This window comes from Anas acuta, chromosome 1 (genome assembly GCF_963932015.1).
Source record: "Anas acuta chromosome 1, bAnaAcu1.1, whole genome shotgun sequence".
Classification (NCBI taxonomy): domain Eukaryota; kingdom Metazoa; phylum Chordata; class Aves; order Anseriformes; family Anatidae; genus Anas; species Anas acuta.
The window spans coordinates 146,568,172-146,591,982 of record NC_088979.1 but is presented as its reverse complement, the minus strand read 5'-3'; the positions used below and the strand labels follow the sequence as shown (position 1 = coordinate 146,591,982).

The following is a 23,811-nucleotide window of genomic DNA, read 5'->3' as shown; positions in this document are numbered from 1 at the left end:
ACCTTGCCTGCCTGGGAGCCTGATTTCCCTCCCCAGCTGGAGAAGCCGGAGGGACATCAAGGAGGCTGGAAGGGGGCTATTCAGGAGACCACACAGGGAAGGGGAAGCAACGGCCAGGTGAGGGCTGATGCCTTTTAAATGGCTTGATTTGCTTCTTGGCTCTTGAGTCAAAAGACCCATAGCTACGTTGCAGGACCAGCAATATGCCTGCTCCGGCTGCTCCAGACAGAGCCACACTGTGATGTCACTGTGATGGTGACACTGGGTCGTCACGGTGACGTTTGAGCTTCCCCCACCAGAACCCCCAGACAGTCTGTTGAGCCTCACTGGCTGACTGGCAGCACCAGCAGTAGCCTCTGGCAGAAATGGCTGCAGACGGAAACTCGAGTGACAACGAGATAAATGACATCAAACAGGAGCCACTGCCAGAAGACATGTCCTACGGCTTTGCTCCAGACGAGCTGTTTGAGTCTTCGGACTCCCCTGCTCCTGAGCCTCTGGCACAGGATAAAGGAGCAGCTTGTGATGCTCCTGGAGCATCAACAAGGGGAGAAAAAGATCCCCAAGCTCTCCCTGAGGACCCTGAGACCAAACACCTTCCTCATCATTCTTCTGAGGAGGACGCTGGCCAGGACAATGTCTTCTCATCCCTCGGCTTCCCAAGGAAACTCTGGCAACTGGCTGAAAGTGAGGAATTTAAGGCCATCTGGTGGGGTCACTCTGGAACCTGTATCGTGATCGACAAGGAAATGTTTGAAGCGGAAGTGCTGGGAAGGACAAGCCCTCCGAGAGTTTTTGAGACTGAGAGAATGCAAAGTTTCATCCGTCAGCTTAATCTCTATGGATTCAGAAAACTGCAGCAGGACCCGCAAAGCTCTGCCTCGCTTCCTGATCTTCCTAAAGAAGAGGATGCATTTTCTGCTCCTAGGAAGGTACCTCCATTGCTCCACGCGTGAACCAATTCTCACAGTATTCTGATAACAGCAGATGTTCTGGTCTTACTTGCTTGTTCAGGCTACTTCCAGGTGTTTTAGAGCTAGCATTGCTGAGGGGTAGAAATGCAGATAACGTTCATTTGGGTGGTACCCAGTGAGTTTGAACCCATGGAACACAAAGATCAATAAATCAGGCTATGAGGAGTCTCTTTATTTTCAGCCATTTGCAACGCACCAGGACTGTATCATCAGGACTGGATCATTAAGTTGTAGGCTTAAACCGACCAATAGATCTTGCTAAGCCAGGATTGCCTTTACCAATTAAAATCCCCAGTTCTTGTCTCTTGCTGTTTCTCAGTCCCAAACACGGAGCAACTAATTCTTCTCCTTTGCATTTTTTAGCTACTCTACTACTATAACCCCAACTTCAAGAGAGCTGCTCCCCACCTGCTCAAGAACTGCAAGCGACGAGTTGCCCCCAAGAGGAAGGCCCTGCAGGCGGGGCTGGATGAGAGCTGCCCCAGCAGCAGCCTAAATTCCCAGCCTGGCTGCAGAGACCTTGATATGGAGGAGGACGACCCCATGGCAGCAGCTCCAGCAGAAACACAGCCAGCGGCACGCGCAGGGTCCCCAGTCCCCAGGCACTGGGCAAAAGCCACCCCTGAAGCCAGCGGAGCCCCGACAGCCTCGCAGGGAGCTTCTCCCACCCTGCCAGATCCTGCTGCAGCAGCAGGCAGGGCCAAGCAGCAGCGTCTGGACCCCTCCCTGCTGCTAGCAGGCAGCAGCCACACCTCAGCTGCCGCTCCTGCTCCCTCCCCACACCACGTCCTCCCTTCCCACATCCCCCTGTGCCCAAACGCAGGAGCTCCGCAGGCTCCCCCGGCTGCCCTGCCTCCGTGCCGTCAGCTACCCTTTCCACTGGCCTTGCTGGCAGTCGCCTCGGCTGCAGCCCTTTTGCAGCCATACAGCTGGCAGTGCCTGGCAGCCCCACACTGCCCGACCTGCACCTGCGAACAAGACAGGGCAGCTGCAGGAGACACAATGGCACCCAGGCATGGCACCCGCTAGACAGAGCACGGATAGCAGCACCCCCTCACACGTTCATAGTCTCTTAGTTCATAGCTTGATAGTGCTGGAGTTCAACTGTTACAATAAGAAAACTTTCCCAGTTCCACTTGGTTAGGTCATAGATTGATTGCTCTGGACTTAGTCTGTTTGCACAATAAAACTTTTGCCGTTCCAGTTGTCTTTTTTGTATTCTTCTTAAAAGGGGAAATCTCCGATTGAATTGGTATTTGGTCTCTCAAAAGGAAGTAGAAGCAACTGTTCTAACATCAGTTGGATCGTTTTCCAGAACAGACCAGCTCTCGAGGTTCTTAGCCACAGAGAGTAAAAGACTGGAAAAGGTCTGCATGCCACATGCACTGCGGATGCTCTTCCTAACGATGACTTCTAACGGAAAGATAGGAGAGAGGAATTAAATAACAGCATTTGAATTATGGAAGACTCAGAAAAGGAATGTCACAGAATCACAGAATTGTAGGGGTTGGAAGGGACCTCAGGAGATCATCGGGTCCAACCCCCCTCCCAAAGCAGGTTCCTGAGAGCAGGCTGCCCAGGTAGGCATCCAGGTGGGCCTTGAATATCTCCAGAGAAGGAGAGCCCACAGCCTCCCTGGGCAGCCTGTTGCAGTGCTCTGTCACCCTCACTGTGAAGAAGTTCTTTCGCACGCTGCTGCGGAACTTCCTGTCATCCATGTTGTGGCCATTGCCCCTTGTCCTGTCCCCACAAACCACCCAAAAGAGGTTGGCCAAATCCCTCTGCCTCCCACGCTTAAGATATGTGTAACATTAATACCATCCCCAATTCACCTTTGGGTGAATGCTTGCAAAGTTCACACTAAATTGGCAGGCAGGAACAACCCTTGATTCAATTTCTGAGCTAACTTTTACGAAGGAGCTGAGAAACCAATGGCTTTGGAGAGTCCAAACCTGAAAAAACAGAGAACAGAGTTCAGAAGCTATGAAAAGAGACATGTTGAGCCTTTACTCTTCTAAGAGTATTATAATGGATACAAATTGGAGAAGTATTTTCAATTGTAAAACCCCTTTCCTTTAACATGCCAAATACCATTGCTTTGGATCTTCTGCTGTGAGACTTGGGGAAAATCAGGTAAAGAGCGGTGCGGGTTTCAGCCAGGATAGGGTTCTTTTTCTTCACAGGGGCTGGTATGCGCATTTTGGAGGAAAGGAACTCCAAATCCCAAATATAAACAACTTCTAGGGATAGAAATGTGAGGAGTCCAACGTCGTGAAATCTGAAAGACAGCTTACTTTGCTAGGCTTTCTATGAAAGAGGTCATTCTTAATGCAATATTAGAGATCCTTCGATGGAAAGCAAGAACATTATTTAATCCAAAAGCCAGGTGCCACAAAGAGTAAAGAGATTTGGTGTAAGGGTATCTAACAGATTGAAATGTGGGTAAATATTTTGGTACTACCGTAACATCCAGTCATAATGAGTTGCGTGCAACTTTTTGACCCCCTTTTTTGGTTTCTTTTTTTTTTTTTTCCCCCAGTCATTTACCCACCCACATACAATGCAACGAAAACAGATTTAGTAATAAAAGTAAGTATTCAGATAATCTTATAAAAACGTTTTGGTTATTCCAGGTTGTTATAGAAAAGCACCAAAAGTTCAAAACATGCAAAATAGCACAGAGAAGTTGTGCAAATAAGTCTCAAAAGTGCATGACTGCTTCGCATGCAACCAAGAATCGTACAGCAGTGTTCTAGGTGTCTTTGCTGAAGTGCATTGTGTTTCATCACACACGATCAGGCTGCTGGAGGCTTTGCCTTTGGTTATTCCATTTCACCAAGCATCTCATCACTTGTCTTAATGTTGGCGTTGTCCAGAGCCTGTTGGCTTTCGGTTGTGAAAGGGCATGGAAGACAAGCTGTGCTAATGCAGAAATGAATGAGTTCCTCTTGATGTAGCACATTCCTAGGTGTTATTTCACAAAATAAATAAATAAATAAATAAAATAAAATAAAATAAAATAAAATAAAATAAAATAAAATAAAATAAAATAAAACTTGATTATTTAAATTCTAAAGGAGGCTAACGTTCTAATGTGTAAGATAAACAAAAACACTATCGAAACAGTATTTCTGTGCAAAGTGACAGTTCCCTAATGGATATTTCTTTTCCCCTTTAGCAATGAACAAAACGGCTACAATCATCTGGCCAAGCTTTTTGTTCGAAATGATGCTGCTACTATCTTGAGAGAGCTGGAAGCGAGTTTTCCTAGAATAAGATAGTTCAGTTGGAAGGGACCTTCAAAGATCGACTCCAACTGTCTGAGCTCTTCAAGGAGAATCAAAAGCTAAAGCCCATTCTTGAGGGCATTGCCCAAATGCCTCCGGAACACTGGAAGTCCTGGGGTGTCAAGCACCTCTCAAGGATGCCTGTTCCAGGGTTTGATCGCCCCACAGTAAAGAATTCTTTCCTAATGTGCAGTCTGAACTTAACCCTTGCAGCTTTTCACCATTTCTGTGCATTCTAGCATTCTTGCTTCAGAAGCCTTCAAGGCTGTAAACTACTGTTTCTCTTAGCATGGGTCCAGACAGTTCTGGATGCTAACTGGAAGTGTGTCACCCTGCCAGAGGACTTGTGTATGCCATTTTGTTACATTCTTCACTGGATTGGAGGAAAGTAAATGAGCTCTACCCAGCATGGCCATCAAGCAGATGCAGAAGACGCTTAGTCATTGGGTACTTTGTTCTCCCAAACCACTGCAGATTTAGAAGAGAGTACGCCTAGACAATGCAGTGTTTGGAAAACTGACTGAAATAGCTGGTGTATTAATCTCCTGATGTTGGTGGTTGCCACGTTTTGTCTGCCTACAATATGGTCATCAGAGAGATGAAGCTGGGGATAGAACAGCATCCTCTTCTGAATAAAGTCAAGTCAACATTGTGGAAAGACTGACTTCTAGCTTCTTTCTCATACTGTGCAAAGTGTGTCTATATTACTATGCAAATAATACTGAGTTCTACACGAGACAGAAGATCTAGACACATTTCTAGACAGAAATTATTTTCTAGGATAATCATCAAGAAAGCTGGCCAGCTGTAGGGCAGCATCTTCAAAGCAGTAGTAATTCCTTACTTAATGTATGCAGTCTAAGTAGGGCTAGTACGCAAGTCTCCATTCTGATTTTAAAAAACAATACAAATCTGAAGACTAGTTGCTTAATCTAATGAAGTCATGCACCTTACTCTCTGGCATAAGGTGACACTTGCTCCAGTTATTTTCAAGAACGTAGTGTTGTTATTACACTTTGGGGAAAAAAATAGGTAAAATTGGTGTGAGATGAGTACATTCCCAGGGTAGGTAAAACACTAGAATTAAACTGTAATGTAGAGATCTTGTTCGTAAGACACACATATGTGAATTCAGCTTATAGGTCTAAATTCAGGCTTCTCTCATGTTGCAGAAGCGACAGTGAAACCTCTGCACGCTGTCAAAATAGCACAGAACCAATAACAAGGATGTCCAATGTATGATGCAGGGGAGACGTTCGGGTCTTTGTGATTTTTTTTTTCATAGATGTTTGTCGTTTTGGCTTTTAGAGAACTGACCCAGTGATGTTAATCCGCATTGCTTTCTTTTCCTACTTCATGCATTCAGCGTATCTTTAGATATAGCTTGAAATTCGGGAGCTTATACTGGACGCACAGGAAAAACCAGGAGCTGCAGTCCAGGTGAGCTGTTAGTGACCAAGATGTGTGACTGCTTTTCAAGGCCCAGCACCCTACTGCAAAAATGCTTGTGAAGGCTTGCCACATGCAAGAGCAAGAAGTTGGAGATGGAACTAGCTTTGTCCTTGTTCTTGATCAAGTCCTGCAGAAATTAGCCTTCTGAGGCTGGGATTATCAGTCTCAGAGGCAAGCTCTATTGCTCCTGCCGTTCTGGAGATTTAGTTCACACTGCCATTGGTCATAGAACTGTGACTAGTCTGCTTTCTTCCAAATGAATTTTTAGTCAGAGGTGTATGGAGAAGAGCACTGTATGTTTCTGTTGCTTGTGATTGTTTGCTTCCCTTGTAAGCTTTTCCATTTGTTTATGTTGTATGGCCCTTTTCCAAGGAGGTAGAAGCAATACGAATGCACAGCCAGGTGAAATATTTGTTGTTTGTTGCACAGGTGAGTGAAAGATATGAAAACGTTGGCAAGGAAGCCCTAGACATTCTTCCAGACGGGGTGTGCTGTTCGCAATGAACCTTGGCGATTTTGAAGTGGCATCTGTGTTGCGTCTTTCAGTCATACGCAGAAAGGATGGCACTGAAGGCTTCTTTTGTTGAAGCTCATTGCTCAGGCCTGTAGCAAGTGGATAAGAACATACCTGTGCACGCGTCTAAAGACTTCAGTGGCTTGACTAACTTCTTCATAGAAGACAAAAGTTGTGGTTAGTTTATCAGGGTAAACTGATGGAATACATCAGCCTCTGAAATTAGTATGACATTGAACTCTTTGCTGACACTGTGGCTCAGAAAAGACCTGTACTTTCTACTAAATCTTTACGGAAATAGCTTCCTGCTTTTATCTTTCAAGCAGAAAGCCCTTTTTCGTAGACTTTGCTGGCATTGCGAGGATACATGAAGAGAATTCTGCAGAAGGGGGGGGGTGTGATTTAAAAGGCTAAGAGAACACACTGAGTGTGTTGGCTCGCTTTCTCAATTGCTAACATATCCAATCAAAGCCTAGGAACTGAATCAAGAAAGGAAGGGTTGCACATCTTCCGTTTATGGCATTCTCAAAATGTACGTAGCGTCTTGTTCTAGTTGGACCTACAGAGCAGCCTCTGGCAGACCACTGGCATTGCAGAGCATCACCTTGCTGAAGCAGCGCTATTGAAGTCCCTAAGCATTTGCAAGGAACAGTGACAAACTGGTAAGAGATTGCTGTTTGCTTGTGTTAACCTTGCCTGCCTGGGAGCCTGATTTCCCTCCCCAGCTGGAGAAGCCGGAGGGACATCAAGGAGGCTGGAAGGGGGCTATTCAGGGGACCACACAGGGAAGGGGAAGCAACGGCCAGGTGAGGGCTGATCCCTTTTAAATGGCTTGATTTGCTTCTTGGCTCTTGAGTCAAAAGACCCATAGCTACGTTGCAGGACCAGCAATATGCCTGCTCCGGCTGCTCCAGACGGAGCCACACTGTGATGTCACTGTGATGGTGACACTGGGTCGTCACGGTGACGTTTGAGCTTCCCCCACCAGAACCCCCAGACAGTCCGTTGAGCCTCACTGGCTGACTGGCAGCACCAGCAGTAGCCTCTGGCAGAAATGGCTGCAGACGGAAACTCGAGTGACAACGAGATAAATGACATCAAACAGGAGCCACTGCTAGAAGACATGTCCTACGGCTTTGCTCCAGACGAGCTGTTTGAGTCTTCGGACTCCCCTGCTCCTGAGCCTCTGGCACAGGATAAAGGAGCAGCTTGTGATGCTCCTGGAGCATCAACAAGGGGAGAAAAAGATCCCCAAGCTCTACCTGAGGACCCTGAGACCAAACACCTTCCTCATCATTCTTCTGAGGAGGACGCTGGCCAGGACAACGTCTTCTCATCCCTCGGCTTCCCAAGGAAACTCTGGCAACTGGCTGAAAGTGAGGAATTTAAGGCCATCTGGTGGGGTCACTCTGGAACCTGTATCGTGATCGACAAGGAAATGTTTGAAGCGGAAGTGCTGGGAAGGACAAGCCCTCCGAGAGTTTTTGAGACTGAGAGAATGCAAAGTTTCATCCGTCAGCTTAATCTCTATGGATTCAGAAAACTGCAGCAGGACCCGCAAAGCTCTGCCTCGCTTCCTGATCTTCCTAAAGAAGAGGATGCATTTTCTGCTCCTAGGAAGGTACCTCCATTGCTCCACGCGTGAACCAATTCTCACAGTATTCTGATAACAGCAGATGTTCTGATCTGACTTGCTTGTTCAGGCTACTTCCAGGTGTTTTAGAGCTAGCATTGCTGAGGGGTAGAAATGCAGATAACGTTCATTTGGGTGGTACCCAATGAATTTGAACCCATGGGACACAAAGATCAATAAATCAGGCTATGAGGAGTCTCTTTATTTTCAGCCATTTGCAACGCACCAGGACTGTATCATCAGGACTGGATCATTAAGTTGTAGGCTTAAACCGACCAATAGATCTTGCTAAGCCAGGATTGCCTTTACCAATTAAAATCCCCAGTTCTTGTCTCTTGCTGTTTCTCAGTCCCAAACACGAAGCAACTAATTCTTCTCCTTTGCATTTTTTAGCTACTCTACTACTATAACCCCAACTTCAAGAGAGCTGCTCCCCACCTGCTCAAGAACTGCAAGCGACGAGTTGCCCCCAAGAGGAAGGCCCTGCAGGCGGGGCTGGATGAGAGCTGCCCCAGCAGCAGCCTAAATTCCCAGCCTGGCTGCAGAGACGTTGATATGGAGGAGGACGACCCCATGGCAGCAGCTCCAGCAGAAACACAGCCAGCGGCACGCGCAGGGTCCCCAGTCCCCAGGCACTGGGCAAAAGCCACCCCTGAAGCCAGCGGAGCCCCGACAGCCTCGCAGGGAGCTTCTCCCACCCTGCCAGATCCTGCTGCAGCAGCAGGCAGGGCCAAGCAGCAGCGTCTGGACCCCTCCCTGCTGCTAGCAGGCAGCAGCCACACCTCAGCTGCCGCTCCTGCTCCCTCCCCACACCACGTCCTCCCTTCCCACATCCCCCTGTGCCCAAACGCAGGAGCTCCGCAGGCTCCCCCGGCTGCCCTGCCTCCGTGCCGTCAGCTACCCTTTCCACTGGCCTTGCTGGCAGTCGCCTCGGCTGCAGCCCTTTTGCAGCCATACAGCTGGCAGTGCCTGGCAGCCCCACACTGCCCGACCTGCACCTGCCAACAAGACAGGGCAGCTGCAGGAGACACAATGGCACCCAGGCATGGCACCCGCTAGACAGAGCACGGATAGCAGCACCCCCTTACACGTTCATAGTCTCTTAGTTCATAGGTTGATAGTGCTGGAGTTCAACTGTTACAATAAGAAAACTTTCCCAGTTCCACTTGGTTAGGTCATAGATTGAGTTAATCTGGACTTAGTCTGTTTGCACAATAAAACTTTTGCCGTTGCAGTTGTCTTTTTTGTATTATTCTTAAAAGGGGAAATCTCCGATTGAATTGGTATTTGGTCTCTCAAAAGGAAGTAGAAGCAACTGTTCTAACATCAGTTGGATCGTTTTCCAGAACAGACCAGCTCTCGAGGTTCTTAGCCACAGAGAGTAAAAGACTGGAAAATGTCTGCATGCCACATGCACTGCGGATGCTCTTCCTAATGATGACTTCTAATGGAAAGATAGGAGAGAGGAATTAAATAACAGCATTGGAATTATGGAAGACTCAGAAAAGGAATGTCACAGAATCACAGAATTGTAGGGGTTGGAAGGGACCTCAGGAGATCATCGGGTCCAACCCCCCTCCCAAAGCAGGTTCCTGAGAGCAGGCTGCCCAGGTAGGCATCCAGGTGGGCCTTGAATATCTCCAGAGAAGGAGAGCCCACAGCCTCCCTGGGCAGCCTGTTGCAGTGCTCTGTCACCCTCACTGTGAAGAAGTTCTTTCGCACGCTGCTGCGGAACTTCCTGTCATCCATGTTGTGGCCATTGCCCCTTGTCCTGTCCCCACAAACCACCCAAAAGAGGTTGGCCAAATCCCTCTGCCTCCCACGCTTAAGATATGTGTAACATTAATACCATCCCCAATTCACCTTTGGGTGAATGCTTGCAAAGTTCACACTAAATTGGCAGGCAGGAACAACCCTTGATTCAATTTCTGAGCTAACTTTTACGAAGGAGCTGAGAAACCAATGGCTTTGGAGAGTCCAAACCCGAAAAAACAGAGAACAGAGTTCAGAAGCTATGAAAAGAGACATGTTGAGCCTTTACTCTTCTAAGAATATTATAATGGATACAAATTGGAGAAGTATTTTCAATTGTAAAACCCCTTTCCTTTAACATGCCAAATACCATTGCTTTGGATCTTCTGCTGTGAGACTTGGGGAAAATCAGGTAAAGAGCGGTGCGGGTTTCAGCCAGGATAGGGTTCTTTTTCTTCACAGGGGCTGGTATGCGCATTTTGGAGGAAAGTAACTCCAAATCCCAAATATAAACAACTTCTAGGGATAGAAATGTGAGGAGTCCAACATCGTGAAATCTGAAAGACAGCTTACTTTGCTAGGCTTTCTATGAAAGAGGTCATTCTTAATGCAATATTAGAGATCCTTCGATGGAAAGCAAGAACATTATTTAATCCAAAAGCCAGGTGCCACAAAGAGTAAAGAGATTTGGTGTAAGGGTATCTAACAGATTGAAATGTGGGTAAATATTTTGGTACTACCGTAACATCCAGTCATAATGAGTTGCGTGCAACTTTTTGACCCCCTTTTTTGTTTTCTTTTTTTTTTTTTTCCCCCAGTCATTTACCCACCCACATACAATGCAACGAAAACAGATTTAGTAATAAAAGTAAGTATTCAGATAATCTTATAAAAACGTTTTGGTTATTCCAGGTTGTTATAGAAAAGCACCAAAAGTTCAAAACATGCAAAATAGCACAGAGAAGTTGTGCAAATAAGTCTCAAAAGTGCATGACTGCTTCGCATGCAACCAAGAATCGTACAGCAGTGTTCTAGGTGTCTTTGCTGAAGTGCATTGTGTTTCATCACACACGATCAGGCTGCTGGAGGCTTTGCCTTTGGTTATTCCATTTCACCAAGCATCTCATCACTTGTCTTAATGTTGGCGTTGTCCAGAGCCTGTTGGCTTTCGATTGTGAAAGGGCATGGAAGACAAGCTGTGGTAATGCAGAAATGAATGAGTTCCTCTTGATGTAGCACATTCCTAGGTGTTATTTCACAAAATAAATAAAATAAAATAAAATAAAATAAAATAAAATAAAATAAAATAAAATAAAATAAAATAAAATAAAATAAAATAAAATAAAATAAAATAAAATAAAACTTGATTATTTAAATTCTAAAGGAGGCTAATGTTCTAATGTGTAAGATAAACAAAAACACTATCGAAACAGTATTTCTGTGCAAAGTGACAGTTCCCTAATGGATATTTCTTTTCCCCTTTAGCAATGAACAAAACGGCTACAATCATCTGGCCAAGCTTTTTGTTCAAAATGATGCTGCTACTATCTTGAGAGAGCTGGAAGCAAGTTTTCCTAGAATAAGATAGTTCAGTTGGAAGGGACCTTCAAAGATCGAGTCCAACTGTCTGAGCTCTTCAAGGAGAATCAAAAGCTAGAGCCCATTCTTGAGGGCATTGCCCAAATGCCTCCGGAACACTGGAAGTCCTGGGGTGTCAAGCACCTCTCAAGGATGCCTGTTCCAGGGTTTGATCGCCCCACAGTAAAGAATTCTTTCCTAATGTGCAGTCTGAACTTAACCCTTGCAGCTTTTCACCATTTCCGTGCATTCTAGCATTCTTGCTTCAGAAGCCTTCAAGGCTGTAAACTACTGTTTCTCTTAGCATGGGTCCAGACGGTTCTGGATGCTAACTGGAAGTGTGTCACCCTGCCAGAGGACTTGTGTATGCCATTTTGTTCCATTCTTCACTGGATTGGAGGAAAGTAAATGAGCTCTACCCAGCATGGCCATCAAGCAGATGCAGAAGATGCTTAGTCATTGGGTACTTTGTTCTCCCAAACCACTGCAGATTTAGAAGAGAGTACGCCTAGACAATGCAGTGTTTGGAAAACTGACTGAAATAGCTGGTGTATTAATCTCCTGATGTTGGTGGTTGCCACGTTTTGTCTGCCTACAATATGGTAATCAGAGAGATGAAGCTGGGGATAGAACAGCATCCTCTTCTGAATAAAGTCAAGTCAACATTGTGGAAAGACTGACTTCTAGCTTCTTTCTCATACTGTGCAAAGTGTGTCTATATTACTATGCAAATAATACTGAGTTCTACACGAGACAGAAGATCTAGACACATTTCTAGACAGAAATTATTTTCTAGGATAATCATCAAGAAAGCTGGCCAGCTGTAGGGCAGCATCTTCAAAGCAGTAGTAATTCCTTACTTAATGGATGCGGTCTAAGTAGGGCTAGTACGGAAGTCTCCATTCTGATTTTAAAAAACAATACAAATCTGAAGACTAGTTGCTTAATCTAATGAAGTCATGCACCTTACTCTCTGGCATAAGGTGACACTTGCTCCAGTTATTTTCAAGAACGTAGTGTTGTTATTACACTTTGGGGAAAAAAATACGTAAACTTGGTGTGAGATGAGTACATTCCCAGGGTAGGTAAAACACTAGAATTAAACTGTAATGTAGAGATCTTGTTCGTAAGACACACATATGTGAATTCAGCTTATAGGTCTAAATTCAGGCTTCTCTCATGTTGCAGAAGCGACAGTGAAACCTCTGCACGCTGTCAAAATAGCACAGAACCAATAACAAGGATGTCCAATGTATGTTGCAGGGGAGACGTTCGGGTCTTTGTGATTTTTTTTTTCATAGATGTTTGTCGTTTTGGCTTTTAGAGAACTGACCCAGTGATGTTAATCCGCATTGCTTTCTTTTCCTACTTCATGCATTCAGCGTATCTTTAGATATAGCTTGAAATTCAGGAGCTTATACTGGACGCACAGGAAAAACCAGGAGCTGCAGTCCAGGTGAGCTGTTAGTGACCAAGATGTGTGACTGCTTTTCAAGGCCCAGCACCCTACTGCAAAAATGCTTGTGAAGGCTTGCCACATGCAAGAGCAAGAAGTTGGAGATGGAACTAGCTTTGTCCTTGTTCTTGATCAAGTCCTGCAGAAATTAGCCTTCTGAGGCTGGGATTATCAGTCTCAGAGGCAAGCTCTATTGCTCCTGCCGTTCTGGAGATTTAGTTCACACTGCCATTGGTCATAGAACTGTGACTAGTCTGCTTTCTTCCAAATGAATTTTTAGTCAGAGGTGTATGGAGAAGAGCACTGTATGTTTCTGTTGCTTGTGATTGTTTGCTTCCCTTGTAAGCTTTTCCATTTGTTTATGTTGTATGGCCCTTTTCCAAGGAGGTAGAAGCAATACGAATGCACAGCCAGGTGAAATATTTGTTGTTTGTTGCACAGGTGAGTGAAAGATAGGAAAACGTTGGCAAGGAAGCCCTAGAAATTCTTCCAGACGGGGTGTGCTGTTCGCAATGAACCTTGGCGATTTTGAAGTGGCATCTGTGTTGCGTCTTTCAGTCATACGCAAAAAGGATGGCACTGAAGGCTTCTTTTGTTGAAGCTCATTGCTCAGGCCTGTAGCAAGTGGATAAGAACATACCTGTGCACGCGTCTAAAGACTTCAGTGGCTTGACTAACTTCTTCATAGAAGACAAAAGTTGTGGTTAGTTTATCAGGGTAAACTGATGGAATACATCAGCCTCTGAAATTAGTATGACATTGAACTCTTTGCTGACACTGTGGCTCAGAAAAGACCTGTACTTTCTACTAAATCTTTACGGAAATAGCTTCCTGCTTTTATCTTTCAAGCAGAAAACCCTTTTTCGTAGACTTTGTTGGCATTGCGAGGATACATGAAGAGAATTCTGCAGAAGGGGGGGGGGTGATTTAAAAGGCTAAGAGAACACACTGAGTGTGTTGGCTTGCTTTCTCAATTGCTAACATATCCAATCAAAGCCTAGGAACTGAATCAAGAAAGGAAGGGTTGCACATCTTCCGTTCATGGCATTCTCAAAATGTACGTAGTGGCTTGTTCTAGTTGGACCTACAGAGCAGCCTCTGGCAGACCACTGGCATTGCAGAGCATCACCTTGCTGAAGCAGCGCTATTGAAGTCCCTAAGCATTTGCAAGGAACAGTGACAAACTGGTAAGAGATTGCTGTTTGCTTGTGTTAACCTTGCCTGCCTGGGAGCCTGATTTCCCTCCCCAGCTGGAGAAGCCGGAGGGACATCAAGGAGGCTGGAAGGGGGCTATTCAGGGGACCACACAGGGAAGGGGAAGCAATGGCCAGGTGAGGGCTGATCCCTTTTAAATGGCTTGATTTGCTTCTTGGCTCTTGAGTCAAAACACCCGTAGCTACGTTGCAGGACCAGCAATATGCCTGCTCCGGCTACTCCAGACAGAGCCACACTGTGATGTCACTGTGATGGTGACACTGGGTCGTCACGGTGACGTTTGAGCTTCCCCCACCAGAACCCCCAGACAGTCTGTTGAGCCTCACTGGCTGACTGGCAGCACCAGCAGTAGCCTCTGGCAGAAATGGCTGCAGACGGAAACTCGAGTGACAACGAGATAAATGACATCAAACAGGAGCCACTGCCAGAAGACATGGCGTACGGCTTTGCTCCAGACGAGCTGTTTGAGTCTTCGGACTCCCCTGCTCCTGAGCCTCTGGCACAGGATAAAGGAGCAGCTTGTGATGCTCCTGGAGCATCAACAAGGGGAGAAAAAGATCCCCAAGCTCTCCCTGAGGACCCTGAGACCAAACACCTTCCTCATCATTCTTCTGAGGAGGACGCTGGCCAGGACAACGTCTTCTCATCCCTCGGCTTCCCAAGGAAACTCTGGCAACTGGCTGAAAGTGAGGAATTTAAGGCCATCTGGTGGGGTCACTCTGGAACCTGTATCGTGATCGACAAGGAAATGTTTGAAGCGGAAGTGCTGGGAAGGACAAGCCCTCCGAGAGTTTTTGAGACTGAGAGAATGCAAAGTTTCATCCGTCAGCTTAATCTCTATGGATTCAGAAAACTGCAGCAGGACCCGCAAAGCTCTGCCTCGCTTCCTGATCTTCCTAAAGAAGAGGATGCATTTTCTGCTCCTAGGAAGGTACCTCCATTGCTCCACGCGTGAACCAATTCTCACAGTATTCTGATAACAGCAGATGTTCTGATCTGACTTGCTTGTTCAGGCTACTTCCAGGTGTTTTAGAGCTAGCATTGCTGAGGGGTAGAAATGCAGATAACGTTCATTTGGGTGGTACCCAATGAGTTTGAACCCATGGAACACAAAGATCAATAAATCAGGCTCTGAGGAGTCTCTTTATTTTCAGCCATTTGCAACGCACCAGGACTGGATCATCAGGACTGGATCATTAAGTTGTAGGCTTAAACCGACCAATAGATCTTGCTAAGCCAGGATTGCCTTTACCAATTAAAATCCCCAGTTCTTGTCTATTGCTGTTTCTCAGTCCCAAACACGGAGCAACTAATTCTTCTCCTTTGCATTTTTTAGCTACTCTACTACTATAACCCCAACTTCAAGAGAGCTGCTCCCCACCTGCTCAAGAACTGCAAGCGACGAGTTGCCCCCAAGAGGAAGGCCCTGCAGGCGGGGCTGGATGAGAGCTGCCCCAGCAGCAGCCTAAATTCCCAGCCTGGCTGCAGAGACGTTGATATGGAGGAGGACGACCCCATGGCAGCAGCTCCAGCAGAAACACAGCCAGCGGCACGCGCAGGGTCCCCAGTCCCCAGGCACTGGGCAAAAGCCACCCCTGAAGCCAGCGGAGCCCCGACAGCCTCGCAGGGAGCTTCTCCCACCCTGCCAGATCCTGCTGCAGCAGCAGGCAGGGCCAAGCAGCAGCGTCTGGACCCCTCCCTGCTGCTAGCAGGCAGCAGCCACACCTCAGCTGCCGCTCCTGCTCCCTCCCCACACCACGTCCTCCCTTCCCACATCCCCCTGTGCCCAAACGCAGGAGCTCCGCAGGCTCCCCCGGCTGCCCTGCCTCCGTGCCGTCAGCTACCCTTTCCACTGGCCTTGCTGGCAGTCGCCTCGGCTGCAGCCCTTTTGCAGCCATACAGCTGGCAGTGCCTGGCAGCCCCACACTGCCCGACCTGCACCTGCGAACAAGACAGGGCAGCTGCCGGAGACACAATGGCACCCAGGCATGGCACCCGCTAGACAGAGCACAGATAGCAGCACCCCCTCACACGTTCATAGTCTCTTAGTTCATAGGTTGATAGTGCTGGAGTTCATCTGTTACAATAAGAAAACTTTCCCAGTTCCACTTGGTTAGGTCATAGATTGAGTTAATCTGGACTTAGTCTGTTTGCACAATAAAACTTTTGCCGTTGCAGTTGTCTTTTTTGTATTATTCTTAAAAGGGGAAATCTCCGATTGAATTGGTATTTGGTCTCTCAAAAGGAAGTAGAAGCAACTGTTCTAACATCAATTGGATCGTTTTCCAGAACAGACCAGCTCTCGAGGTTCTTAGCCACAGAGAGTAAAAGACTGGAAAATGTCTGCATGCCACATGCACTGCGGATGCTCTTCCTAATGATGACTTCTAACGGAAAGATAGGATAGAGGAATTAAATAACAGCATTTGAATTATGGAAGACTCAGAAAGGGAATGTCACAGAATCACAGAATTGTAGGGGTTGGAAGGGACCTCAGGAGATCATCGGGTCCAACCCCCCTCCCAAAGCAGGTTCCTGAGAGCAGGCTGCCCAGGTAGGCATCCAGGCGGGCCTTGAATATCTCCAGAGAAGGAGAGCCCACAGCCTCCCTGGGCAGCCTGTTGCAGTGCTCTGTCACCCTCACTGTGAAGAAGTTCTTTCGCACGCTGCTGCGGAACTTCCTGTCATCCATGTTGTGGCCATTGCCCCTTGTCCTGTCCCCACAAACCACCCAAAAGAGGTTGGCCAAATCCCTCTGCCTCCCACGCTTAAGATATGTGTAACATTAATACCATCCCCAATTCACCTTGGGGTGAATGCTTGCAAAGTTCACACTAAATTGGCAGGCAGGAACAACCCTTGATTCAATTTCTGAGCTAACTTTTACGAAGGAGCTGAGAAACCAATGGCTTTGGAGAGTCCAAACCTGAAAAAACAGAGAACAGAGTTCAGAAGCTATGAAAAGAGACATGTTGAGCCTTTACTCTTCTAAGAGTATTATAATGGATACAAATTGGAGAAGTATTTTAAATTGTAAAACCCCTTTCCTTTAACATGCCAAATACCATTGCTTTGGATCTTCTGCTGTGAGACTTGGGGAAAATCAGGTAAAGAGCGGTGCGGGTTTCAGCCAGGATAGGGTTCTTTTTCTTCACAGGGGCTGGTATGCGCATGTTTTCGATTTAGAAGAAAATGAATGCTGATAACACATGGACATTTCAGTTGTTGTAGAGCAGTGCTTACACAGAGCCAAGGACTTGTCAGCTTCTCATTCTGCCCTGCGTGCAAGTAGGCTGAGGGTGCACCAGGAGATCGGAGTTTACAGAATCTGGACAAGTGACCCAGACTGGCCCAAGGGATGTCCCACAGCATGTGTGTGGTGTCATGCTGAGCAATAGAGCTTCGGCGGGGCTGGGTGGTCATTGCTCAGGGTGGAGGCTGAGCATCAGTCAGCAAGTGGTGAGCAACTGCATTATGCACCACTTGCTTTGTACATTCTCTTATCATTTGTATTATTTCCCTTCCTTTTCTGTCTTGTACTTCTGTCTTATTAAACTTATTAAACTCTACCCATGAGTTTTTACTTTAAAAAAAAAAAAAGAAAGAAAGAAAGAAAGAAATAAAAAAGCTGCTGCCTGCTGGGTTAAACCACCACAAAGCTGTGTATGAATACTTATAAAAAAATATTGTTTTGTTTACTGTTTTTTCTCAGAAGTTTCTCATCACTTTGTTGGACACGATGTGTATCCTGATGCAAAGATTACATCCAAAAACCATCTCAAAATATTTAGTTTTAAAGTGGAAGCAGTAATAATCCCATTTCAATATTTTTAACTTACTTTAAGATAGGTCATGGCCTGATATCTGCTGAAAATTTCAGCCTGGCAAAAACAGCTTCTTCCTGTGATGCTGCTGGAATTTCCATTATATTCAGCCTTCAGTTACCAGCTATGAATTAACCAGCTCCAGCCTTCCTGTAGGTGCCGTGCAGTAGCTTGTTGGACAGAAGACTCCTTTTATAGGAAACCTCTAGCTGCTCATTACTGCTTGAATATAGCCTAAGTTCTGTGGAAATCTATATACTAATTACAGGTGAATGCATTAAATATGTTTTTTGTTTGTTTGTTTCTCGATTAAATGTATTATTTGTGCTTTAAATTATTTCCTTCCAGAAATGGGAAGCAGAACCTACTTAAACGATGTGCCAGAATACAGATGATTTTTTCAAAGTGCAGATAAGCAGCCAAGCTGTAAGGACCTTCACCATTCTCCTTTGTAATGTAGCAAGTGGACTTACTGCATCTAATATGCTTCCTGCAGTGAGCAGCAGTTTGACTCATCTCCTCCCTGTCACCATCCAGAGGATCCAGTGGACCTGTTCCAGGTGTTGCCATAGGACTCAAGTCCCTCAAGTCCATATAATGCAGGACTCTTTTGTGTTCTGCTTGCCAGAGACACACTAATTGTTTTCCATTTGGACTCAGCTGCCTAAAAGCCATAAAAATAAATAAATAAATTTTCCCTTTTTTGTCTTGGGCTGTAGAGAGTTAAAAGCAACTGGCTGAGCATATATAACCAAAAGGAAATCCCTGTGTGTAGGAAACCAGAAAATGCTGAGCTAGAACTTACACAATGTGTTAATATTAAGATAGCTTTGGAAGACTGTCCAGTCTTGACTGGTGTGCACTTAACCTGCAAGATGAGTGGGGATGTTTCAAGATATAACACTTCATTCACTTCTTATCCACGGATTTTGACCAGGGAATAATAGGTTTAACAGGAGATATAACTGGCTCACAAACACAGCTGAAAATCTTTGTGGGTCTGAAAGAAAGCATTGGACTGGGGCACTGCTATACTCCTGCATATGTACTATGGTGAAACTGAAACAGCTTTTCTTCTGCCCTTCAGTGCAAAACCACTTTGGTATGCCAAATATCATACAGTATACTCAGTACACATTGACAAAGGCAATTTGCACTAGGCATGTGCATGTACACTTTGACTGATATTCTGTATTTTTTTATTATTATTCTGTATTTGGAGCTGCTCAAACTGCAGGGGGGCAATAGACAGAAATTCTTTTGTTGTGTACATAACTCAGAAAGCAAGATGCTTGGTTTTTAAGTCTGTTTTTAAGGACTACATAAAACAATTTACCAAGAACTGGGATGATGTTGCCAAGTTCAAGGCTCTTCCTATCAATTATTTCATGTGTAAAATGGGTATTTAAAAATAAAAATAAAAATAAAAATGAAGACCTGATGTTTTTTATCATGCTCCCTAACTTCTTCCCTACAGAGCAAATGAATTAGTTAATCCTCTGATGTTGCCTTAGCATGGAAGCTGGAAAATTGAAAATGAAAGAGCTGTTTTCAGAGAACTACAAGTCATTTACTGTTTAATTTTCATTTTATTTTTTAAAATGAACGTGTGTAACAGCTGAGATTTGCATTTCTCAGTATGCTTAACAGTCAAGGATAATAATTATCTGAACTCTCTGCTGGCTAGCTTTGTACATATTCTGACATACCTAAATTACTGAGGTAGATGCTTTTCTTTTTGATTCAGTTGGGGGAAAATCACTAAGGCAATATGAGTTCTGTATGGAAAGCTTTGCCAGAATTCCCTTCATAAGCATGGAGTTAGAAGACTCTATGGGAAATCAAAAAAATGCTAATCCACACTTTGACCTTTTCAGCTGTTCATTGGACCACCTTAGCAAAAACAACTGTTGCCCCTATGGAGGATCAGGTGACACTATGTCTGGAATTTTTTTTGGATCAGCTTTTTGTTTCTGTTTAACTTACCTCTCAATTGTATAGCTATTAGAGTTCTATGCTGATTCTAACAGAATTTTATGTCTGGGGAGCTGTAACTGTATATAAGCATATAAAATGCATATGAACATTGTAAGTTACAGTAGCAATCGCCAGTTTTTTCAGCTTGTGCAGTTCTGTTTTGCAATTGACTAGCAGCTCTGACTTTGTGCATATAAAAATATATGTAGCAGATCAGTTTCAGTGTTTTGAAACCCGTGCTGTTGTCCTTACTTCTTAGTGCATGCTAATCACAAGACAAAATGTTTCTCTGCTAATGATGAAGACGAAATTTTGAGCTGTACACACAGCTTTTGCTTACACTCCAAGTTATCCTCAGCTAACTTGCACTCTAACTTGCACTCCAAGTTAGCCTCAGCATCTCTGAGATTAACATCTTCGCAATGCTCATGTCAGTTAGAATGCATTTTCATAACTGTTAGTCTTTAATCTTCCCTTCATGACTTTGTCTTTAAACACCTGCATATGTACATACACATCTGTAGGGCATCAATTACTATCAGTTAAGTACTGTGAAGTATTTATTCCTTAATTTGACATTCATCATCCAATATGCATGCTGATACAAAATACACTTCTAAATCATACACAGTGTAAATTTGTATATTATCAATTTATATTTTATGTTTTAAATAAATTCTTCCACTGGGGGTTCAACTATTGTAAGCTCCAGTTTAACAAAACAGTTCAATTAAAACATTTTCAAGAAGTTTAAAACAAACAAACAAAAAGGATCATTTTCCTGTACTCTCTGTTTTTCACTTTTCATACCCTGCATTTCCTAATTCCAGCTGGGAAAAAAAGTGCTGTGTTGCAGTTTTCTACGCAGTGTTTTTCTTTTGCCAAATTAAAAGCAGGAAGTACCATAAAGTTCACAGAAGATCATATTCTTGTGAGATTTTTGTCCAACTTTACAGACCAATAGATTCAGATAAGATTTAACTAAGCATTTACATTATTAAATTGCAGTAGTATTGCCTGGAAAACTTACATTACAGACATTTTATGGTAAATGAGATTAATGCTTCTTGCATGTGTGGACATTTTATGGTAAATGAGATTAATGCTTCTTATATGTAATTTAGGGATTTTTTTGAGGTAATTAAGGTGGTAACATAGTTCATTTGGTTCATTTAACAGTTTCTTTCCACAAAAATAATTTACACAATTCCTATAAACTATATTAAACCTATCAAATTTGTTTATGTTGCTGTTCTCCTGAAGTATCACAGGTGAACTAGCATGGGGTAGCAGAGTTCTTTATATTTTTGTTACTAAAGCCAGCAAGATAAGGTCTCAGTCTGTAACGCCGTTCTTCCATATACACAGATTTTGGTGTTCATCATACACCTTGGCTGATTTGATCGAGCTCAGTAACCACACAGAAAGCCATCCCTCCTCTGCCAAGACGGCAATTTGAACTGCTGTAGTGAGCTCATGTGATGAGGTTTTGGTAGTGGGGTGCCACAGGAGTGGCTTCTGTGAGAAGAATCCAGAAGCTGCCCCATGTTAGATAAGGGCCCTGCTGCTGGCCTGAGCCAGACATTGCTCACACCTCTGCGAGAACATATTTAAGAAAGGGGGGAAAAAATGCTGCTGAACAGCAGCTGGGAGAGAGAAAGTGGTGAGAAACAGCCTTGCAGATACCAAGGTCAGTGAAGAAGGAGGGCAGGAGGTACTCCAGGCACCAGAGCATAAGTTCCCCTGCAGCCTGTGGAGAGGAGCCCATGCAGGAGCCGGAGTCTGGGGGGAGCTGCCACCTATGGGGCACGCGTGTTGGAGCAGTTTGCTCCTGATGGATGGACCCTGTGGTACAGAGCCATGTTGGAGCAGATCTTGAAGAGCTTCTGCCTGTGGGAAACCCCCGCAGGATCAGTTGGGGAAGGACGGCATCTCATGAGAGGGACCCCACGTGGAGCAGGGGCAGAGAGTGACCATGAAGGAGTGGCAGAGACGAAGTGTTAGGGACTGACCACAGCCCCCATTCCCCATTCCCCTGTGCCACCCGAGAGGGCAGAGGTGGAAGAGGGTGGATGGGGGAAAAAGTGTTTTTGGTTTCTTTCCTTTGTTTCTTACTTCTCTAGCCTTTTACTAATAGGCAATAAATTTTATTACCTCCCAACTCAGAGAGTTGTTCAGATCCAATACAGGGATCTTTCATGACACGGTTACAGCTCTTCAAACTCTTTCAGAACACCGCTGGGTCTTCCAGAGCTCATCATTTACACCCCCAGAGCAGGCAGACACCTCCCTGGCAGAGGGACCACGAACTACACTTCCCATGAGGCGCTATGCGGGGAGCGCTCATGCGCTCCCGTACGGCGGGGAGGGGACATTTTGTGCCCGTGCCCAGGCCGCTGCCCGTGAGGTGCGGCGGGCGGGGGCTGCCCGGTGCTCGCCGCCCCTCGGGGATGGACGCGGACGGGCTGCCCATCGTGGGCTCCGGCATCGACCTCACCAAGGTACGGGCTGCGCCTCGCCCGGGGCTCGGCTGCTGGGCGGGCCCCGTCCCGTCTCCCCTCCCCTCCCCTCTCCTGCCCCGCGGTGGCCCCGGTTCGGAGCCGCCCCCTCAGGCTCCGGCCGGGCTCTGTCTGAAGCGCAGCGGAGGCTGCTGTGCAGGGGCACGGGGCGAGGGCTGAGGTGGGGGTGAGGCCGAGGAAGAGGTCAAAACCCGGCGGGCCTGCGCTGGGTCAAAACCCGGCCGGCTTCCAGAGAGACCTCGGTGCAGCACCGCGCTCTGCTCTGGGGCCCCTTCTGTGCGGGTGCTGCACCCCAGCCTCCTGTAGTGGGTTAAATACAGGTGCGAGCTGGCCACCGTAACAAGCACCCACTGCCCTTCTTCACAAACGCGACCTTCTGCTTTTTAGCTTGGAAAGTACGCCTGCGTCAGATCCGAGTTTGGAGGAGTGACTGAAGTTTAATGTTAGGGTTATCCCTGCTTGAAAACAAAATATACAGTCCCTAATGTGTGTGTGTGTATATATATGTACATATATATATGTGTATATATATATATATATCCCCTGTATATAGTCCCTAAACACTGAGCCAGAGATTCTACTACTAGTGATTTTGGGGTTTGATGTTCTCAGCTGTAACTTGAGTGGATGACCCAAGTTTTAATTTCCTTAAGCTTCAGAAGGAATGACTTTTGCCCTCTTTTTTTAAAAAATATATATATATATATTTATTTATTTATTTATTTTAATGCTAATTTTCAGGATAGTTCATAATTTCATCCAGAAGTATTTTCTTAAGTAAGATTACATTCCTTTATTTAGTAGATGTTGTTCTTTTTTCTAGGTATCCCTCAGCGTTTCAAGTGTACGCTTCGTAGATTATTAGTGGAAAAGGATTTCTCTCTATATATATACATACACAAACAGAAAGTATATATTATGTACTTATGCATTCATATCAAGCACACTTAAGGCTGATTTTTATATATATATTTTTTTTTTTCCTAGAATATTTGCATTTCTAACAGGTGTTTCAGTCCAAATCTGAGAACTTACATGTAAACTCGTTTTCTTATATTGTTTAATGCAGGTTCCTGCTATTCAGCAGAAAAGAACTGTAGCATTTCTAAACCAGTTTGTGGTTCACACGGTGCAATTTCTGAACCGCTTTTCTACTGTTTGTGAAGAGGTATGTTTGTTATTTTCCATCCTTTAGCTTATATGGTGAAAATAAATCCTAGCAGTAAGAACCATTCACTTTGGTATTTTTGCTGCATTAAAGGTTGTAGCTTTAGAATTTAGTCTGCTTTCTGTTCAAGGTTCATCCTGACTAAATTGTTAGGACAGATTTTTGCACCAGCGTATCCACATGACCTGCTATATCACACTTAACCCAGTGTCCTTGAACTTTTGCATTTGGCATAGTCTTTGAACTTTGATATATGAAGACTTTTTTTTGGAGTTGTTCAATCTGTGAATATGTTGTTCTTGTTCTGGAAAGAGGCTGCTGTATTCCTATGGCGTTGAAACCATGTGACAGTCAGTATCTCTCTCAAATGTGTTCTAGAATACTGCATCAGAACTTGCTTTCAGAGTTTTTCCACCTTTACTTTAAAAGAATGGAATGCTAAACTCTGAAAGTAAATAATTT

The 23,811-nt window shown here is 45.1% G+C and overlaps 3 protein-coding genes across 5 annotated transcripts in view; all 3 read left to right on the top strand.

The window, feature by feature from the left end:
• Positions 1-365: 365 nt before the first annotated feature.
• LOC137841078 (heat shock transcription factor, Y-linked-like) lies at positions 366-2,166 on the top strand. Its single transcript, XM_068653973.1, has 2 exons — positions 366-932; positions 1,338-2,166. The coding sequence occupies exons 1-2, from the start codon at positions 366-368 to the stop codon at positions 2,001-2,003; spliced, it is 1,233 nt and encodes a 410-aa protein (XP_068510074.1). The 3' UTR covers positions 2,004-2,166.
• A 12,029-nt stretch (positions 2,167-14,195) lies between these two features.
• On the top strand, positions 14,196-15,958 carry LOC137850256 (heat shock transcription factor, Y-linked-like). Its single transcript, XM_068670349.1, has 2 exons — positions 14,196-14,792; positions 15,198-15,958. The coding sequence occupies exons 1-2, from the start codon at positions 14,226-14,228 to the stop codon at positions 15,861-15,863; spliced, it is 1,233 nt and encodes a 410-aa protein (XP_068526450.1). The 5' UTR covers positions 14,196-14,225; the 3' UTR covers positions 15,864-15,958.
• Positions 15,959-22,005: 6,047 nt separating this feature from the next.
• Positions 22,006-23,811, top strand: part of WASHC3 (WASH complex subunit 3) — a 57,090-nt gene continuing 55,284 nt past the window's right edge. For all 3 annotated transcript variants that reach the window (XM_068663946.1, XM_068663938.1, XM_068663927.1), the window contains exons 1-2: positions 22,006-22,163; positions 23,251-23,349. In XM_068663946.1, coding sequence (XP_068520047.1) covers positions 22,008-22,163; positions 23,251-23,349 — 255 coding nt within the window. In that variant the 5' untranslated portion in view covers positions 22,006-22,007. The remainder of the gene's footprint in view (positions 22,164-23,250; positions 23,350-23,811) is intronic.